This window comes from Ostrinia furnacalis, unplaced genomic scaffold (assembly GCF_004193835.3).
Source record: "Ostrinia furnacalis isolate ACB-3 unplaced genomic scaffold, ASM419383v2 OfSCF0868, whole genome shotgun sequence".
In the NCBI taxonomy this organism is placed as follows: domain Eukaryota; kingdom Metazoa; phylum Arthropoda; class Insecta; order Lepidoptera; family Crambidae; genus Ostrinia; species Ostrinia furnacalis.
This window is the reverse complement of record NW_021131107.1, coordinates 158,586-176,589: the sequence shown is the minus strand read 5'-3', so window position 1 is coordinate 176,589 and position 18,004 is coordinate 158,586. Positions and strand designations below refer to the sequence as shown.

The 18,004-nt window shown below is 38.3% G+C and overlaps 1 protein-coding gene across 1 annotated transcript in view; it reads left to right on the top strand.

Annotated features, from left to right (window-relative positions):
• The first annotated feature begins 640 nt into the window (after window positions 1–640).
• The window catches only part of LOC114350368 (START domain-containing protein 10), a 47,624-nt gene continuing 30,260 nt past the window's right edge, over window positions 641–18,004 (top strand). Inside the window, exons 1-2 of the mRNA XM_028301146.1 lie at window positions 641–832; window positions 9,279–9,426. Coding sequence (XP_028156947.1) covers window positions 662–832; window positions 9,279–9,426 — 319 coding nt within the window. The 5' untranslated portion in view covers window positions 641–661. The remainder of the gene's footprint in view (window positions 833–9,278; window positions 9,427–18,004) is intronic.

Here is an 18,004-nt window from a genome sequence, read left to right as displayed (position 1 = left end):
GGGAACGGCTATCCTCCAGTCCATCGCTCTACACTTCCAATTCGTTACTAAGCTGTTATATTTTACTGCTACTCCCTTGATAACATTGACTTTAATTTGATTGTGGCTATTATAAAATAATTGGCTGTAAAAGTAACAAGGATAACAACACCTGGCTTAAAGTCGGTAGAGTTTAAAAACATTAAAATGTTAGAGGAAGGTCACATTTCCATGTTCGATGACCTGCATTTCATCAATTTTTACCTATTTTGGTTGCCATAATATAGCTAAATTTTCAGTATGCGAATAGAAAAATGTATAAAAATAAAAAGAGATCCGGCCTATTTTGCTATGTCAGATACCTAAGGCGTTTCATAAAGTCTGAGTAGTAATCAGAGGAACATATTCCTAAGGATGACTTGGCAAATAATCAAATCGGGAGATAAATTCCAGTAAACCTTTGAATATTCGCAAACCGAAACACGAAACCGGAGCAAATGAGAAAAAAAAATGCAATCGAGAAGCTTCAATCCTTTTCGATTCGCGGCGCGAAAGCGACATCTCACGCATAAAATTTATGAATATTAAAAAAGGTATAGCTTGGTAGTGCGCATGCGTAGCGCGTGGCCCATCGACTGCCGACAGTCCCTCTTCGCCGGCGCGCTGGGATGTCTGCTTTCGGATGGGCGGCGCGGGCTGGGCGCGTGGCGAGGCGCGCGTTGCCGACGACTCCGACTTCCAAACCCTAAAAAACCTCCTCTCCTCAGAAAATGGCTGGACCCTCGAGTATGAGCGCGACGGCGTCAAGGTCTGGGCCGAGGACGCCGCTCATGGAGCCCTCCGCACTGTCAAGGTTTGTTGTCAACTTACCATTTCTTTGTTGTCATAATAGCACACGTAAACAAGATTTATATTAAGGGTTAATTTACACAAAAATATTGATTTTTTAAACTCTGAAGTGTGAGAGTAAACATTTGCTTTCGGATTGTCGTTTCAAGTTTGTTTAGGCCCATAATCTGCGCCGGGGGCTGCCTGCCGCAGTTTAAAGTGGGTTTGCTCATTAGCTGCTGGAGTTTGCTCATTAAATGGACAGTTTGTCAACAAATATGCTCAGTTTTTGAAAATGACGCGTTTTACTTTTTATTACGCAGCCTGCGCAGGCTAGTCCTTTTATTTTTATTTTATTATATTTGTTGAACAATGTTTCAACAGCATTCAATTGTACATACACGTGCAGGAAGATACTGATAAGATTATTTATATAAAAATACATTATAAAGATACAATGGGTAACAAAAAAGAGAGCGTTATTTGTTGTAAAAGTATGTTACTAAAACTCTACTACTCCCCCTCTGGCATAATGCTTGTTTCACCCTGATAATGCTAAGTGGTGTGCATTAAAATTTTCTGTACAGTCAGCGGCATTATTTGCCAAACATTCTCGACACTTAAAACTTTAGAAACTAGGAGAATTTCATTAGCTGCTGCACGTAGATAACTGTACCTACAGTGGATCTTAAATGTTAATGCTGTGATGTTTTAGCAAAATTTTAGAACTCACCTGTGGGGTGTTATACTTTTATGGCTAAATATTAAGTACTTCATAAAAGAAGATCCTTTTTCGTATATGAAATTGTGCCGTATCTTTAATGAGGGTCAGTATATGGACCCTAAAATTCTCATTTAATGAAAGGTAGAATTTCTATATTGCCAATTTGGTAAGAATTTTTAGGACTCTACACAATTTTAATTAAAATGTAATTTCTCTATATCGAATAATATCGAATTTATTCGTAAGAATGATCATATTCGCGTTTCAAATGCGTCACAGTTAGAATCAATAGCCATAAATAAAGTCACATGTTAAAATTATCTGCCCTTGCAGCCCACACAAGAATACGTATAAAAAGATATAAACTAGCCTTTCCCTACGGTTCCGCCCGCGTTGATTTTGGCTTGTCACGAAAGAAATTACAGCCTTATCGTTCGGGAATCATAATGTTAAAAAATGGAAATGGCGTATAAGAATGTATACTTACATGCAACTTCATTTATTAAATGACTTGACCTTCACTGGTTGGGTTTTCATTGGCGGTCAAGCTGTAGATCCTGGCTACACAGGAGTTGCAGCGGTGGGAACGAGTGGTGGGAATAGTTCTGTTTTTTCATTTAATAGTATTATTATTACTTGCTTACTTCTTTCTGAAACTGAAAAACATTACAAACAAACATTTTTCATTTCGTTTTCTGTTTAGTGAATTTGTGGAAAAAAACTGTACGCACTCATACTTATTTACTTTGAAAAGCTTTATCGTGTTATCGCGATAAACATGTAATCACATTTCATTTGAAACCGTGGGGTTTGTACGAGTATAATAATAAATTACACTGTAAACCTCGACGCTTTGACGATTTTGCGCTTCGTTTGGCCGAACGACGTGTTTGTATACGTACCTACTACGTACCTACAGTTGGTACAGTATTTTAGATAATTTGTTACATTATTTTAAATATTTTTATTATATTAATTATGTAGATGTATTGAAACCGCGAGATAAATGTATTTGTAACGTCACTACCTGACGTAGCGCCTAGTACTTAGTTTATTTTCACTGATTGAAGAGTTAAATAAAACTGGGGCAGGCGGCTGGTGTATGACTGGATATAACGTATTTATGGAAACCGACTGTACTCACGTGAAATGTGCGCAGCGTTTGAGTAATTATCTCTGGGAAAGTGACACACGTCGCTAATGCTTTGAACTCAACACAAAATATGTTTGCACGCCGGAATAAAACATTATCAAAGACTCGGTAGGGTGAAACAAAAGAAGATCGCAAAAAAAGAACAAAATAAGAGACAATCTAAATTTAAATTGAAAAACCCAAATATTTTCAGCCAGGATCAAAACTTTAACAAACCTTTTTTTGTAGAAGAAACTTTACGATACCCTACATTGTAAATTATCTGATCCAACACAAAGGTTTTACGTTGGTTGGAAAATTGTTTCCAGCTAGAATTGGAAACTTTTTTAGTAATTCGAACTTGTATAATTTACTCTGGACGGAATAAAAAAAAATCCGAATGTTGTGTCGTTATTTTAGTTTGTTGAATGTTGTTTACCTGCATTTTATAGGGTAGAGTTTTATGTGTAGTGTTTTGTTCTGAGGAAAACATTATAAAAACATAACACAATACATTTTCTTCACAAATAATTTCAAATAAGCGCGCAATATAATGATCAATTTTCTTCAGCATATTATTTAGTTAGCATAGAACAGGAATCATTACAATTTTACCTTTTCCAGTGAAAACTGTTCGTCAAAAGCAGCTCATCAATTACTAACGGATTATTGGATTTTTCTCTCAAGTTTCCATGAAATGTTTTCACAAATAAGTGGTAGAAGTAGAAAAAATAAAAGTTCATAAAGAAACATTTCATTTTAAAATCTATTTAAAGCGTCACTCTAAACGATAACAAGGTAATAAAACCTTATTGACTAATAGGCGCACACTGTTGATTTTTAGTTGGCCGATAGTTGTGCCCGATTTTAATTTGTATGAAGATTCGGCCAAATCGAATCGGCGTAGTGTGCGCACTCCCATACATGCCCATACTGATCAACTGCCCGACTAAACTATCGGCCGACGAAAAATCAACGGTGTGCGCCTACTCTAATACATTCGTTACTGGCATAGATAGAGTGAAATTGTTCGACTTTACTAGCTCTCAGCTATCAATGTTTAAAGGTTTTTCATTGGCGTCCATAAAAGCGATAAGATAAAGCTTAAAAGCTCGGATAAAAGCTCAACTGCACAGACATCGGCGCGATGTGATCGGATTGTTAATTGATTTTGATGTTTAGGATTGATTTTCAATGATTCTCCTACTAACGTTTCTGTTATTATATTGAGAATAAGCAATAATGATAAATATGTATGATAGCTAAAGAATACAGAAATGTAGATAAATAAAGAGTTAGTCGAAATCAGATACTTATCTAGGTATCTGATTTCGACTAACTCGGCTCTTTTATTAGTTCTCTTTAAATGATTTTCATGAACAAAGCGATTTTTCTATACCTAATGCAATTTCCCGATGGAAAGATACATATTTCATGTACGTAATTTTCCACTCTGCATACCGCAATAACTATGTCTATTACTTAGCTCAGTCGACTGAAGAAATAGGCAAGCAATAATCGGTTTTTACTTCAGAAAAACAAACGAAGTACAAGGATACTAATGTTCATTTGTTTTGTTTTTGTCTTTCACCACTTTTTCATCGAACGCCGTCGCTTGTTGCTGTTTTCTTTTGTTTTTCAATTGTTTTTTATTCATGCAAAGCTGGAGGATTATGAAGATGCTTTGCCTACATCGCTGCATTAGATTGATTGGATAAGCATAAAAATGCTAATACCAAAAGTTATTATGTTATTTTAATTTAGAACTGGGCACAAGGAAGTGGGTTAGTTTTTAATTTGTACACGCGTAAGATGCTTTTTATTACAACAATAGGCTTTTATGTGAGTAGAACTGTGGGTGCAAGCTTTAAAATTAATATACAGAGAAATGAACGGTTATTAAATAACTGAATAAAAATCGTTAATGATACAAAACCATATTATATTCGTAACACATAATGATTATGTGACACGCAATTCAGATATTGAATTGAACAACGAAATAGCATTATAATATTTATAATTCACCAATTTCATCCAAGGTCAAGCAAATTATGGGTTTCTCATTATGAAAGGTCATCTTTACTGACCCCAAGTCCTTTCCCTTTGCCCTTTCGGCTAGAAAGGCCTCTAAAATAGCTTCAAAGGGTCGAAACTATATGTGGTCCCAGGACTCAGATTCTAGTTTACAAGTTTTGGGTAATGAAGCATATAATATGTAGGTGTGAGCTAACAAACCACGCTGACATTATGTGTTCAGCTAATTACTCGTAGGTTCAGCTAATCAAATATGATTAAAATGCGTCACAAACGTTTCATTTATTCATAACTAGCTTTCTGCCCGCGGCTTCGCCCGCGTGAAATTTTGTCTGTCACAGAAAAACAATATCGCGCGCGTATTTGCTCACCGTTTAGACCTACCCTGGACTACGACAAACATTTTAAAACCAAAATCAGCTCAATCGGCCCAGCCGTTCTCGAGTTTTAATCAGACNATGACCCCTAACGAACATCAATTCATTTTTATTTATATAGATTATGATTATAATCAAATTGTGATGTTCATCGAGGAATTTATGTCAGGAGTTTGGGTATTTAATGGTTCATATTTATGTTCATAAATAATTCAGCAATTAATGAGTCTGCAAATGGCACACTCAATAATTTAAAAGATATTTCAGGATCAAACAAATATTCTGAGAGCTGTAATGCACATTAGGTATTTTTATACACGTAAAGCCGAGGGCGAAAGGCTAGCAATTTCTGTGGAAAACTAGCCTAAAAGTAAATGATCAATTCATGTTGTAGCCACATTTGCCGAGTTTGAGCTGTATTACGACCATTTAGTCGCAATCAGATATTTCGTTTGCCGTAAAAAGTACAAGAGCTTAATTGGACATGGAATAAATTACTGCTACAAGTTAGTTCAAGTTTTGAATAAAAATAAAACCTTGTAAAAATAATAGTCTCGTTCAATTAATTTGCCTTAAGCCTCGTACAGTAAACAGCAAAAGTTGATGACCAGAATCTGTAATTCAATACCGATGTTAGCGTCCAAAAGGTCTGGCGTAGTAGCTAACCGTAGGTATATTTACAGTCACTTACTCTAAAATCACTTCAACAGAGTTCTAGCGCAAACATTAGTCATTATTGAATTTATAAGTTTGGCTTTCCTCCGGGACAAACTTGACCTTCATAGTTCATTGGTTGGGTTAGGCGATCAAGCGGTAGACCCTGGTGACTCACGAGTTGCAGTGGTGGGAACGAGCGGTGAGAATAGTTCCGTAGTATTGAATTTTTGACAGATGACTAAGTTTGCTGTGGCGCTACTTCTCAGTACTTGCTAAATGTAAAAAAAGAATGGGCAAAATGAGTATGACAGATGTAAAGGCTTCTTATGAGCAAAACTATTTTTTTTTAATTAAAATATTTGACGATTTGAAGCACTATTGAATAGTTGATACAATTAAAGAAATTTTTGACTTTGACTTTGATTTTGGTCATCGACTTTTGCTGCTGGCTGTACTTACCCGTGCTAATATCTAAATCAAATTGTCCCTGCCCCTAGCTCATCAAAGTGGAACGCTTTGAGGCCGTGGAGCTTCTGAGAGGATTTGGAATTTGAAACCTCAAACCGCCTCAAGAGCGCCCGAGAATCGTACCATCGTACTATGTTTGCGAAGGCTTTCGTTCATTTGTGCGTAAATTATGCGATACAGATATTGTATGAAAGGTTAGGCTTGTACTATTGTTAGGCTTTTGCGCGCGACTTCTTCGTAGATTTCGATATTTTGGCAGCCTTTGTGCTAAAGTGATACCTACTAGTATTACTTACACTTATTTGTTATACATAAAATTTTCTTGTGCTTTTATTCTTTGGAATTATTGCGTTTCAGATTTTACTTTTAAGCACTAGCTCATTATGTTGTCCCGAAGTGGTGGTAGAGTAAGCTATATTTGGGACGTGTATAAGTGCCCTGGAAAGGGCCTATGTACTGAATAAACTATTTGAATTTGAAGTGTAGCGAGATTTTAGTCTAAAAACATATTCACATATGTACTTGGAGTACATATGTGAATATGTTAATTATAAGAGAGAAAGATATTGGGTACAAAAATTACCATTTTAAAGGTAGAGTTTCAAATAAACCATGTATGTTGTCCATATTTCTCCGGGATTTCCTCAGATCCTGAGATGGAAATGATTCCTGAAAGCTCTGTCTGATCCCGACAAACGGCTTAAAGCCGCGGAAAATCCCTGGAAGTCCGATTAGTTAGCAACCTTATTTCATCTTCAGAACACTACTTGTTGCTTCAAAATGGCGCATTATAGTATCTACCCAGTTTAGTATGACACTTTTTACGTAAACATAATGAATTGCGGTTTTTCAAGCGACAATAATCGTAATATTTTGTAAAAGATATTGTTCTTTAGAATACCCAAGTAGCTAAGCTAAAAAAAATTAGAAACAATTCTTAAAATGATACACTCATAGAAGGGATAAAGAGTGAATATTTTTATACTTTAATGGGACTCTTTTAAGCGACCTCAGATTAGTATAAACATTAATGTTCTTTCCAAAACTTCCGGGTTCAAAGATAGTGTGGTACAAGTGGTTTTATATCAAAGAGATATCAGCTTCAGCTCACCAGCGCAGTTCAATTTCGACGAAGATATTGAACTTCTCGATAATCGTTATTATAACGCACTTATATTTTTGAATAAAATAACCGAGCCTTCTGTTTCGCTATTGTTCTTAACTGAAAAAAATCACCTGTGTAAGTTCTATCTACATACATTTCGTAGCCTTCTGAAATCCTAAGTTGAGTCTAAAAGCTAGCTAAGAGTACACCAGGGCGTCTGGCGTCTGTGCAAATGATCTCTTATATGTTTCATGGCGCACGACGAATTTATTATTCAGCAAAATATGTCTGGGCCGAGTCTGTTTAGAAAAAGTATTCATAAGGGAAAAAGGCCTTCTTTAGTGTTTGATAGTGAGGGTCGTAACAATTTTTTAGATAAGAAAGGAAAGCTTGTTATTTTTCTATTGTAATAAATGCTTTACTGCATATCTTTATGTAAAAGTATGCCTATATCAGTGTGCTTACCATGAGTTTACGTTAGGTGTGCTCGCTAGCGACTGCGTAAAAAAATGACATTAAAATGTATGACATGTTGTGCAGCGCCCCTAGTGGCTACTTTCAAGAAATAAAATCTTCATAGATTTTTTGACGTACTCGCTAGCGAGCGCACCTAACGTTAACTCATGGTAAGCACACTGGTAACGCACACACGTACTTACTAACGTTTTCATCAGTCTGTTTTCCGTTTTCTAAAAAAAGAACGATTCTTTATTGATTTGATTTCATGTGCTTCGCTATCTTTATATTAGCGAGTGTCGTGCTCCTGCAACGGAGACTAAAGGCTGTAGCACACTTGTCAACCCGGAAATGGAGCGTATCAAGTCGAGGCGGTCAGTATTCTTTGTATGAAACTCCATATTGCAACGTATGTACACTCCGCACCGTAACGTAAATGCCTCGCCTCGCGGTTGACAGCGCACGATGACAGCTAGCGAAAGGCGATGACAGAACGCGCGAAAGGCGATGACAGCTCGCGAAATGCGATACGGTGCTGTACCTCTAGTACGAAAAACTTTCGAGTTCGTTTTGTTTGCGTATTCAAAGTGTCATCGAAAAATTTTGTATGAAAAATTAAACAGCGCCCCCTAGGGCGGCTATAATATAGGGGGCGCTGTTTAATTTTTCATACAAAATTTTTCGACGACACTTTGAATACGCAAACGAAACGAACTCGAAAGTTTTTCGTACTAGAGGTACTGATCCCTTTCCGAGTTGATAAGTCAGCTATAGACCCAATATACTGAACTGTCCTATCCGTGACATTGACAGCGGGGCGCCACCGTCAATACCGGATCGCTGGTTCCGATTTTTGCCATGTTGGAAACTATAAAGTTGAACGATGGTGGCGTCCCCCTGTCAAAGATTTTGGTGGGATAGTTCAGTTTAGGTCATTTATATGACCAGAGCCCCGATTACGGTAATTTTTAACGTCTCCAATCCAGACGCGCTTCATAATTCTGCGATACGATTGGTCAAAACAGCTGACGTACGCTGTTTTGATCATTACGCTGACCAATCGTATCGCAGAATCGATGAAACGCGTCTGGATTGGAGACGTTAAAAATTACCATAATCGGGGCTCAGATTTTTTTTTATCCCCAACGAGGAAGCTCTTGGCCTGCATCTCACCTGATGGTAAGTGACGATCAGGCCGAAGGTGGAAGCGAGCTTCACTCAAAATCCTCAACCACGGAGGAACTGGCTATCTTACCTCTAACTGCCGGAACACAATAATGCTGTTAACATTGTTGTTATGGCGACAGACTTAGATAAGATGGTGGTAGCTAGCCAGGCGGACTTAGAACAAGCCCTACCACCAACCAAACCGAACAGAAAAATCTGCCCCCACTGGGAATCGAACCCGGGACCTCTGCGTCTGAAGCAGGTGGTCTTACCACTAGACCACAGAGGCGGTTGAAGATAATGAAGAAGAAAAAGGGCAAGGGGTATTTATCATCGTTTTATCTTCAGGTGGTCGCCGAGTTTTCGGACGTGGAGCCGGACGCGCTGTACGACGTGCTACACGACCCCGAGTATCGGTCTGTGTGGGATACGCACATGCTGGCCGCCGAGGACGCCGGACACATCAACGTCAACAACGACGTGGGATATTACGCCAGTGAGTACCTACTTGTTCGATATTAATGTTTGCATGACGTAGAACACTACGCCAATGAGTACTAGACTTCTTTAAAATGAACTTGTTTAATGACGTATGGTACTACTGCAATGAACACTATACTTGCTCGATACTAAAGTTAGCAAACGACGTAGGCTACTACGCCAGTGAGTATTTGCTCGATAGTAACGTTGCCACCGTTAAGTAGACGTGGGATACTAATACGTCACTGAGTACTGACCCCAGTACCGCTCCGTGTGGGACACGCACATGCTGGCCGCAGAGGACGCCGGACACATCAACGTCAACAACGACGTGGGATATTACGCCAGTAAGTACATACCTTGTGGATAGTGGATACTAGCGGTACCACCGTCTAGTAGACGTGGGATACTAATACGTCAATGAGTACTAGAATTCTTTAAAATGAATTTTTTAATGACGTAAGACGACTCGCTCGAAACTAGCGTTAGCAACGACGTGGGGTACTGCGCCAGTGAGTACTTGTTCGATACTAATGTTTGTATGACGTGACCAATATTGGCATTATTCCATGATAGTAGGTTCCCCTGCCTTTATTGTACACTTGGTCAACATTGGTAATGTCACGTTCGCTGGCTGCTGAGGACGCCAGACACATCAACGTCAATAACGACATGGGCTACTACGCACGTGAGTACTTGCTCGATACTAACGTTACCATAACATGGGATACTAATACGCCAGTGAGTACTAGACTTCTTTAAAACGAACTTTTTTAATGACGTATGGTACTACTGCAATGAACACTTTACTTGCTCGATACTAAAGTTAGCACCGACGTAGGCTACTACGCCAGTGAGTACTTGCTCGATACTAACGTTGCCACCGTTTAGTAGACGTGGGATACTAATACGTTAATGAGTACTGACCCCAGTACCGCTCCGTGTGGGACACGCACATGCTGGAGAGGACGCGGGCCACATCAACGTCAACAACGACGTGGGATACTACGACAGTGAGTACTGTTAGGGTCCTAACGAATATTACTAAGAAATAAAATAGCGGACTGTATAAAATAGGTGCTGTAATTCTCGCCAGCCTAATTACAAGAAATTAATTATGAGAGTACGCGGTATTCGTGCGACGACGATGGTGTCCCAAAGGCGAGTGTGTGAGCCGAGCGCAGCCGATGATGACGCTGTTGGCCCGAGGTGACGTTAATCATCGTACGCCGCCCGTACGTCTCCTCCCGCGTGTTGTTGGCTTCCCAACCAGTACATACCTTGTGGATACTAGCGGTACCACCGTCTAGTAGACGTGGGATACTAATACGTCAATGAGTACTAGACTTCTTCAAAATGAACTTGTTTAATGACGTAGGATACTATGTCAATGAGCACTTTACACCGTGACTTTACTCGCTCGAAACTAACGTTAGCAATGAGGTAGGGTACTACGCCAGTGAGTACTTGCTCGATAGTAACGTTGCCACCGTTAAGTAGACGTGGTATACTAATACGTCACTGAGTACTGATCCCAGTACCGCTCCGTGTGGGACACGCACATGCTGGCCGCAGAGGACGCCGGACACATCAACGTCAACAACGACGTGGGATATTACGCCAGTAAGTACATACCTTGTGGATAGTGGATACTAGCGGTACCACCGTCTAGTAGACGTGGGATACTAATACGTCAATGAGTACTAGACTTCTTTAAAATGACTTGTTTAATGACGTAGGATACTATGTCAATGAGCACTTTACACCGTGACTTTACTCGCTTTAAATTAACGTTAGCAACGACGTGGGGTACTACGCCTGTGACTACTTGCTCGATACTAATGTTACTACCGTTTAGTAGACGTTCCCACGTCAGTGAGTACTGACCCAATCAACGTATTCTCCTGCATGCCGTAAGCAAGCACTAAACCAACATTGAGACTGCTACATGGCCGCCGATGAGGCCGGGCACATCAATTTCAACAATGATGTGTTTTGATAAGAGAAATAGACGTTTTTAACCTTACATTTGAACAACATTGGCATTGCTAGTCGTACATGATAAAACAAGCTTTGTCTCCTACATAAACTGGCAAAGTAAACGACTTATTATTGGCAAAGAACATTTATGTGACATTTATTTGTTCTACATATTCTAGACTCGGGATAGCAAAATAAAGGTAATACGAAATTTCAGCGAAACGTAGAGTAGTACACAGCTGGCAGGAGAATTCAATTTTAAATGTGGTCTATGTATATCAAAGGGAATCGTATATATTATGCTGATTCCCTATAATTCAGCAACGGATTCATTGGCGGATTGGGACATATGGAGAATATATTAAGTTTATCAGATTACAAGTAGGAAAGAATAAAACTTGGAAGCAGAATCCTATTGAAACCGAAATCACGAGAAAAAGTATTCTGCTTTTACGAGTGGGTATCCGTAGTTTAACTTATACGAGACAGAAACTCTATTATTTTGTGTAACTGTGAAGTTAAAAAATAGTAATGTAGATTAGAGATGAGTAATAATACAGTTGTAGAGTTTGTTTCCTAGCAACTGTGTTTGTAAAGTAAAAAAACTTAGGGCCGGTTTCACGGATTCCTATAATATGTATTAACGCTACCTAACAAATAAAGGTATGACGGGGCACCGGTGACATTGCAAATCCTAAACCAAAATTGGTTGTTTATTCGACACATAAATACTTCTATGTTTTTATAGTTCCCTGATCACACATCGTATCCACAGCCTCGCATATCTCCCATTACGTCGGCGTTACGAGCACGTTGCGTCATAGCTTCTTTTTTATTCGAAGACGACCTTATTTCCTGGGAATAGAAATATTCCCGGAATGAGAGTGTTATTCCGAGCCGTAGAGGCTTCGCATCGCAACGCATCGCATTGGCAAGGCTGGAATACTGATGTTAGTGATGACGTTATTTATTGTCTTTGGGTTAATATTTACATTAATTGGGAGCGAAGTAGGATGGTTCGTTTCAGCCAAATGACGTCCACTACTGGACAAAGGCCTCAATTTCCATAGCGGTTAATCCAACCAAAGGTTACCATAATACTAAGTACCTTCCCACTACTACTATGGAAGTAGGAAAGTACTAATAACTAATTAGGTAGAGTTCTTGTTACTGAAATCCAGTTTAGCAATTTCAAAGGTTTTTTTATTTCAACTTGATTTGGAATCGATGTTATCGCGGTTTTTCAAAGTTCAATATAAATAAAATATGCAAAACTGTTTAAATGTCATGGACCTTAAAGTACTAGGACTTAGTATGATAATGTGTTTTCAAAGTTCAAAGTTTCATCACCTAATCTATTTCGGATGTGCACTTACCCTTACTACAAATGCGTTGTCCTTTAATATTAATGAACGTAATGTGCTACGGAGTGCTACGACATCTCGTAGCAATTAATTTGGGTTCGTTTCGGAGGCTCATCGATCAGGCGCGTAGCCCGTAGCTTCATCTGGCCAGTGCCATAATTTTCTGCGGTGCCTTTGCGTGTGCATTTTGCCCTTATCATGAATGCGTAGTCCTTTAATATTAATGAACGTAATGTGCTACGAAGTGCTACAGCATCTCGTAGCAATTAATTTAGAAGCCACTATAGCCGAACGGTGAAGGGGTCGGACTGGCCGCTTGACTATTGTGGTGGCTCACTCGTGACACAAGCATAATTTAGCTTAGTACGAGGGGCTAACGAGAGTAATAAAAAAAGTTTGGGTTCGTAGCTTCATCTGGCCAGTGCCTTAATCTTCTGCGGTGACATTGCCTGTGCATTTTCCCTTACTATGAATGTAGTCATTTAATATTAATGAACGTAATGTGCTACGAAGTGCTACGGCATCCCGTAGCAATTAATTTAGAAGCCATGATAGCCGAACGGTGAAGGGGTCGGACTGGCCGACTCGCGATCCGGGGAACGCGGGTTCGGTCTCCTCTACCGGTCGACTATTGTGGTGAGCTCACTCGTGACACAAGCATAATTTAGCTTAGTACGAGGGGCTAACGAGAGTAATAAAAAAAGTTTGGGTTCGGAGGCTCATCAATCAGGCGCGTAACCCGTAGTTTCATCTGGCCAGTGCCTTAGGTAATCTTTTGCGGTGACGTAGCGTGTGCATTTTCCCATATTAATAGTCCTTTAATATTAATAATGTAATGGGCTACGGAGTGCTACGGTATCTCATAGCAATTAATTTGGGTTCGGAGGCTCATCAATCAGACGCGTAGCTTCATCTGGCCAGTGCCTTCTTCTGCGGTGACGTTGTGAGGGCTACCTAAATAAACTCCGACAAACGTTACTCCACTTACTTAGACACTACACTATTCAGATAAAGGCGTAATATCCTTTCTCTGAGTAGTGTAGTGTCGAAATAAAGTCATGTCGATATTCAGTAATATCGGAGTTTATTTAGGTAGCCAGCTTCATCTGGCCAGTGCTTTTATCTTCTGCGGTGACGTCGTGAGACGCCTTCATGCCATGAATGTAGGTACTTGTTGGTGCGCTGAATAATGTTCAGTGTGTCATGCATATTTGTCTTATGAGTGGAGAAATGTGGATGATATAATATAAATGTCTTTGACATTTGTATTAGAATGTAGGAAGCTACATAAATAGTTCCCAGACTGAAGAAATTCGAAAGCATCTTTTGAAATGTGTGTGTTGATTAAAATATTTGGAAATATGTTCATTACAGTTTCGTTACATTTAGGTATTTGTAAATAGATATTTTCTGCGTTAACTTTTTGGGCTACAACACAACCAATTTTAAGCTCCAAATAGAAGTAGTTATTATCATTAAATAAGTGATAAAGCCCTTACAAACTACATTGAATAAAAGCTTCAATATTAATAGAATGCTGTGCTTACTCGTAGTCATCAAACTAAAAAGAAAACTACACAAAAACCTGAACTAGTTCATGGAGAGCCGACGTTCATGCACATAATAGGCTTGAGAAGCAGTCTCGAGACAAAAGCCCCGCACGTTAGCTAATAGATAAAACAAACTGCGGACTTAACTGAAACAAACTTCTGTTTTTATTGACTGAGTTTGTGTACGGAAACGCAACTTTGCTAAGTAGAGTTGAAGTTTCAGTTTAGCCATTTCTGTAAACATTGGGATTTAGGTAATATGGATTAGGTACATTAAGTTTTTAGATTGAATAGACTTTGATTCCAATATATTTTATTTTACAATTTCCAGATTGGACACAAATAATGTAAAATTACTTGCCTCCTTTTGTTGAAATCGGTTAAAAATAAATTTGGCCACGTTAAGCCATTCGTCCAACGCTTGTGGGTTGATTCTTACACTAAACTTGTAATCTCAGTTCTTGTATGACAATCCTCACAATAATGTAAGAAGAAGATTATTCAATTGTAACTTCTGCAGTTCTTGTATGACAACCCTCACAATGTAAGAAAAATATTTATTTGAGTCTGTTAAAGTAGATCTTACTCTATGAAATTCAATGAGCAACCCTAAACCCGTTTCAACAATTCAGCTCTAAAATCTAGGTTGATCACACTCGGGCGCTTTAAATAATACATCGCGGATCTTTGCCGCCTTTTGGCAAGCTGTTAGGTAAGCGCGGTTTACACGCTGTGACGTCATAGATCACCATTTTGTTCAATTTATTTAACACTTGAAAGTTTTGGGTTCATTCTGTACCTAATTCAACTGAATTTTTACTGTTTGTGCTATTCTGTCTTTAAGCTGAAATTATAAATAAATAACTAATTTTGTAAACGAGCGTGGTGAGCAATGCATCGCCTGCCTTTTTAAAATAATTTCACGCTCATTTCCATTCGATATGCTCTATCTTTTGGTAGTCATGAGGTAGGAATTTTCATAGTTGATTGCCACATACCGGAAGTAGCTACGTGGCAAGTTTTGTGATGGTAGAACTTCGAGTAATAATACCAATAACTACAAGTAATTTGTGTTTTCATTGTAAAATCAGACGACTTTTGTAGCCTTAGTGGTAAGCACCAGATAAACAAATGGAAAACAAGTAGGTACCAATACTTTTTTTTCACAGAAAAACGATCTTAAGATATCTTTGCAACTAAAATCAGGTCGCATTAACTATTCTGTCACACTAGTCGTGCCGTGTAAACGCCGCGCAAACTCTCGCGGTCGGCACTTTGAGCATCCGCGCGGAAATGTGCCCCAGAACGGCGCGTCAAATAACCACCAAGTACTCGTATCTAAGCGTCTTGCGCTGGAAATTAGTGCTTTAAGCGCTTTAGGCGACGCGGTATGCGAGCTAAAAGCTTAATTTACAGGTGAAATTTAAGCCTTGATTAACGGTAATAAGCAAGATAGACAAGTATGCTCAGTAAGGTGCTATTTCCATGAGGCATCAGAAGACATACGAGTAATTTTCTAAAGTTGTTGTGCTCACCTTTAAGCAAATAATGATATTTTATACTTACCTAGTAACTACAATCATTATGACTGTCGATAAGATAGGTAGCTCAAATTTAAGGACTGAGTAAACCAAGCAGTGCTACCACTTACAACTAAGCATACATATATTTAGTTTCCTGTAGCATAGAATCCTGTAGTAAAACATAACTTATTGGCTACAAAAAAGTATACGCATTATAACAATAATTGATTATAAATATATCATCATAACCCAGCAAAGTTTCCATCAAATCTTGAAAAACACACAAAACTTCATTCAAATAACATTTAATTAAGAGTTTTTGTACCGCATTTGTACAAATCCTTGAATCTCCGAGGATCCATTCAATTTCGAACAATCCAAAGTTTGTCGATCATAAATTGTTCCCGTGGGCTAAAACATGATACAGCTCTGAAACAAACAAATTGAAACAACTGTTCCCGTTGATTGGCAGCAAATCCGCGTATTCTTGATCCGATAATTAAAAGGGAATTCTGAAATCAATATTGGTTATTGGGTCCGCTTTTTCAGTAGTAACAATGTTGGGTCACAAAAGTGGAAGATTTGTTGACATAATTGGTTAGCTGATTGAGCAACCAAAGATTTGGGACATTTTTATAATGTACACTTCTCTTACGGTTTTCAAAAAGCCTAATTGCAATTAACATTGAAATAAGATCTCTAGACTCTACCAAGTGTAGTGACACCAGTGACTTCACAGATTTATATTGGTACATAATCAAGAGCGAAGCCGATTCGATAAACTCAAAATAGTACAATGAAAAAAATAAGTGTGTTGATTGATACCCACCTAGGTAATGGGAATAAAAAGAAAACAAACGAGGAAACCTAATAAAGTCGAATAAATTATCTAAAATTCATGGAAAGATTTGATTCCGAACACTCTCTCATAGGTTTGAGCTACATAAAAATTTGCAAAGATTTTCAAATTTTGCCTTAAAAATTGATAGCAATGATTATATCAAGCCTCCAATTGATATACTAAGCGCTGTAGGCGTTAACGTAATGTAGTTAAGTGCGCCGTAGGATAATAAATTAACACCCCGACCGCTAAGCCCTTCGCCTCGTCCTGAAGTAATAATTGCTGATTTACGGCTTAGCTTGATACATTGGATCAACGTTTAAGGGACTAAGTGGGACTTTGTAGATTAATTTTATATTTTACCTACTTGCTATATGTAAGAGTATCGTAAACAGACATACTGTACCCAAAGGTAAACTGGTGATGAATGCTTTAGTGCGTTAAGTTCGCCTTATGTACAAATTTGGCTTTAAAATTTTAAATAAATAAATAAAATACTGTGGTTTATTTTGTAACTAGTTTTTAGTTTGTCTGGAATCCTAACCTTTGCGGTACGACAATTTAAGGTTTAGGCACACGTCCCACTCGAACCTTACCTTTTTATTAGCCTCTTTAACCTTGTGAATCTTGTTCAATAATATACATAGGCATTCCTTAGATCCCTTTAGCTATCATGATCTATATACCATGGCCTTGGTCATCACTTGCTTATTCTTCTAGGACTTCCAAATCACCACGCCCACCACACCACCTACTTCTATTTTAGTCGATTTCTGCAACCAGATTCGTTTTCGGATGTCTGTGCAACTTGAGACCACTTATCTGTACGTAATTATTTTAATTCTTCTCTTATCCCGATCCCAAGTCCCGAAATGAAAACCAAACCCGATATTTACCTGACGTCCCGAAATTCGATATGCTTGACGAACAAAACATCACTAGCTAGCGAAAATACGCACATGAGGAAAATTCTGATAATAATATTAATTGGCTATGTTATTAGTCCATTAACGAACATTGTAGGCCAATCTGCTTGATCGATAAAGGTTAAATTAATTTAGTATTCAGTGAATATTGAAACAGTTTATTCATTCGGATTCAACTCGGAAAACTAGTGTATATTTTGAAATAAAAAGATGAAGACGATAAATTACATAGAGAAAGACATAAAATTTCACTAACGTTGTATCAAAATTGTTATCTTAGCTGACCGCTAATCTGCAAGATGACATTGACTCTCAAATTAAGGCTATTAACTCCAATTTTATGGCCATCGTCCCATTACAATGTTAGATTGAATAGATACGCTTGATTTGATGTCGGAATTACCCATCAT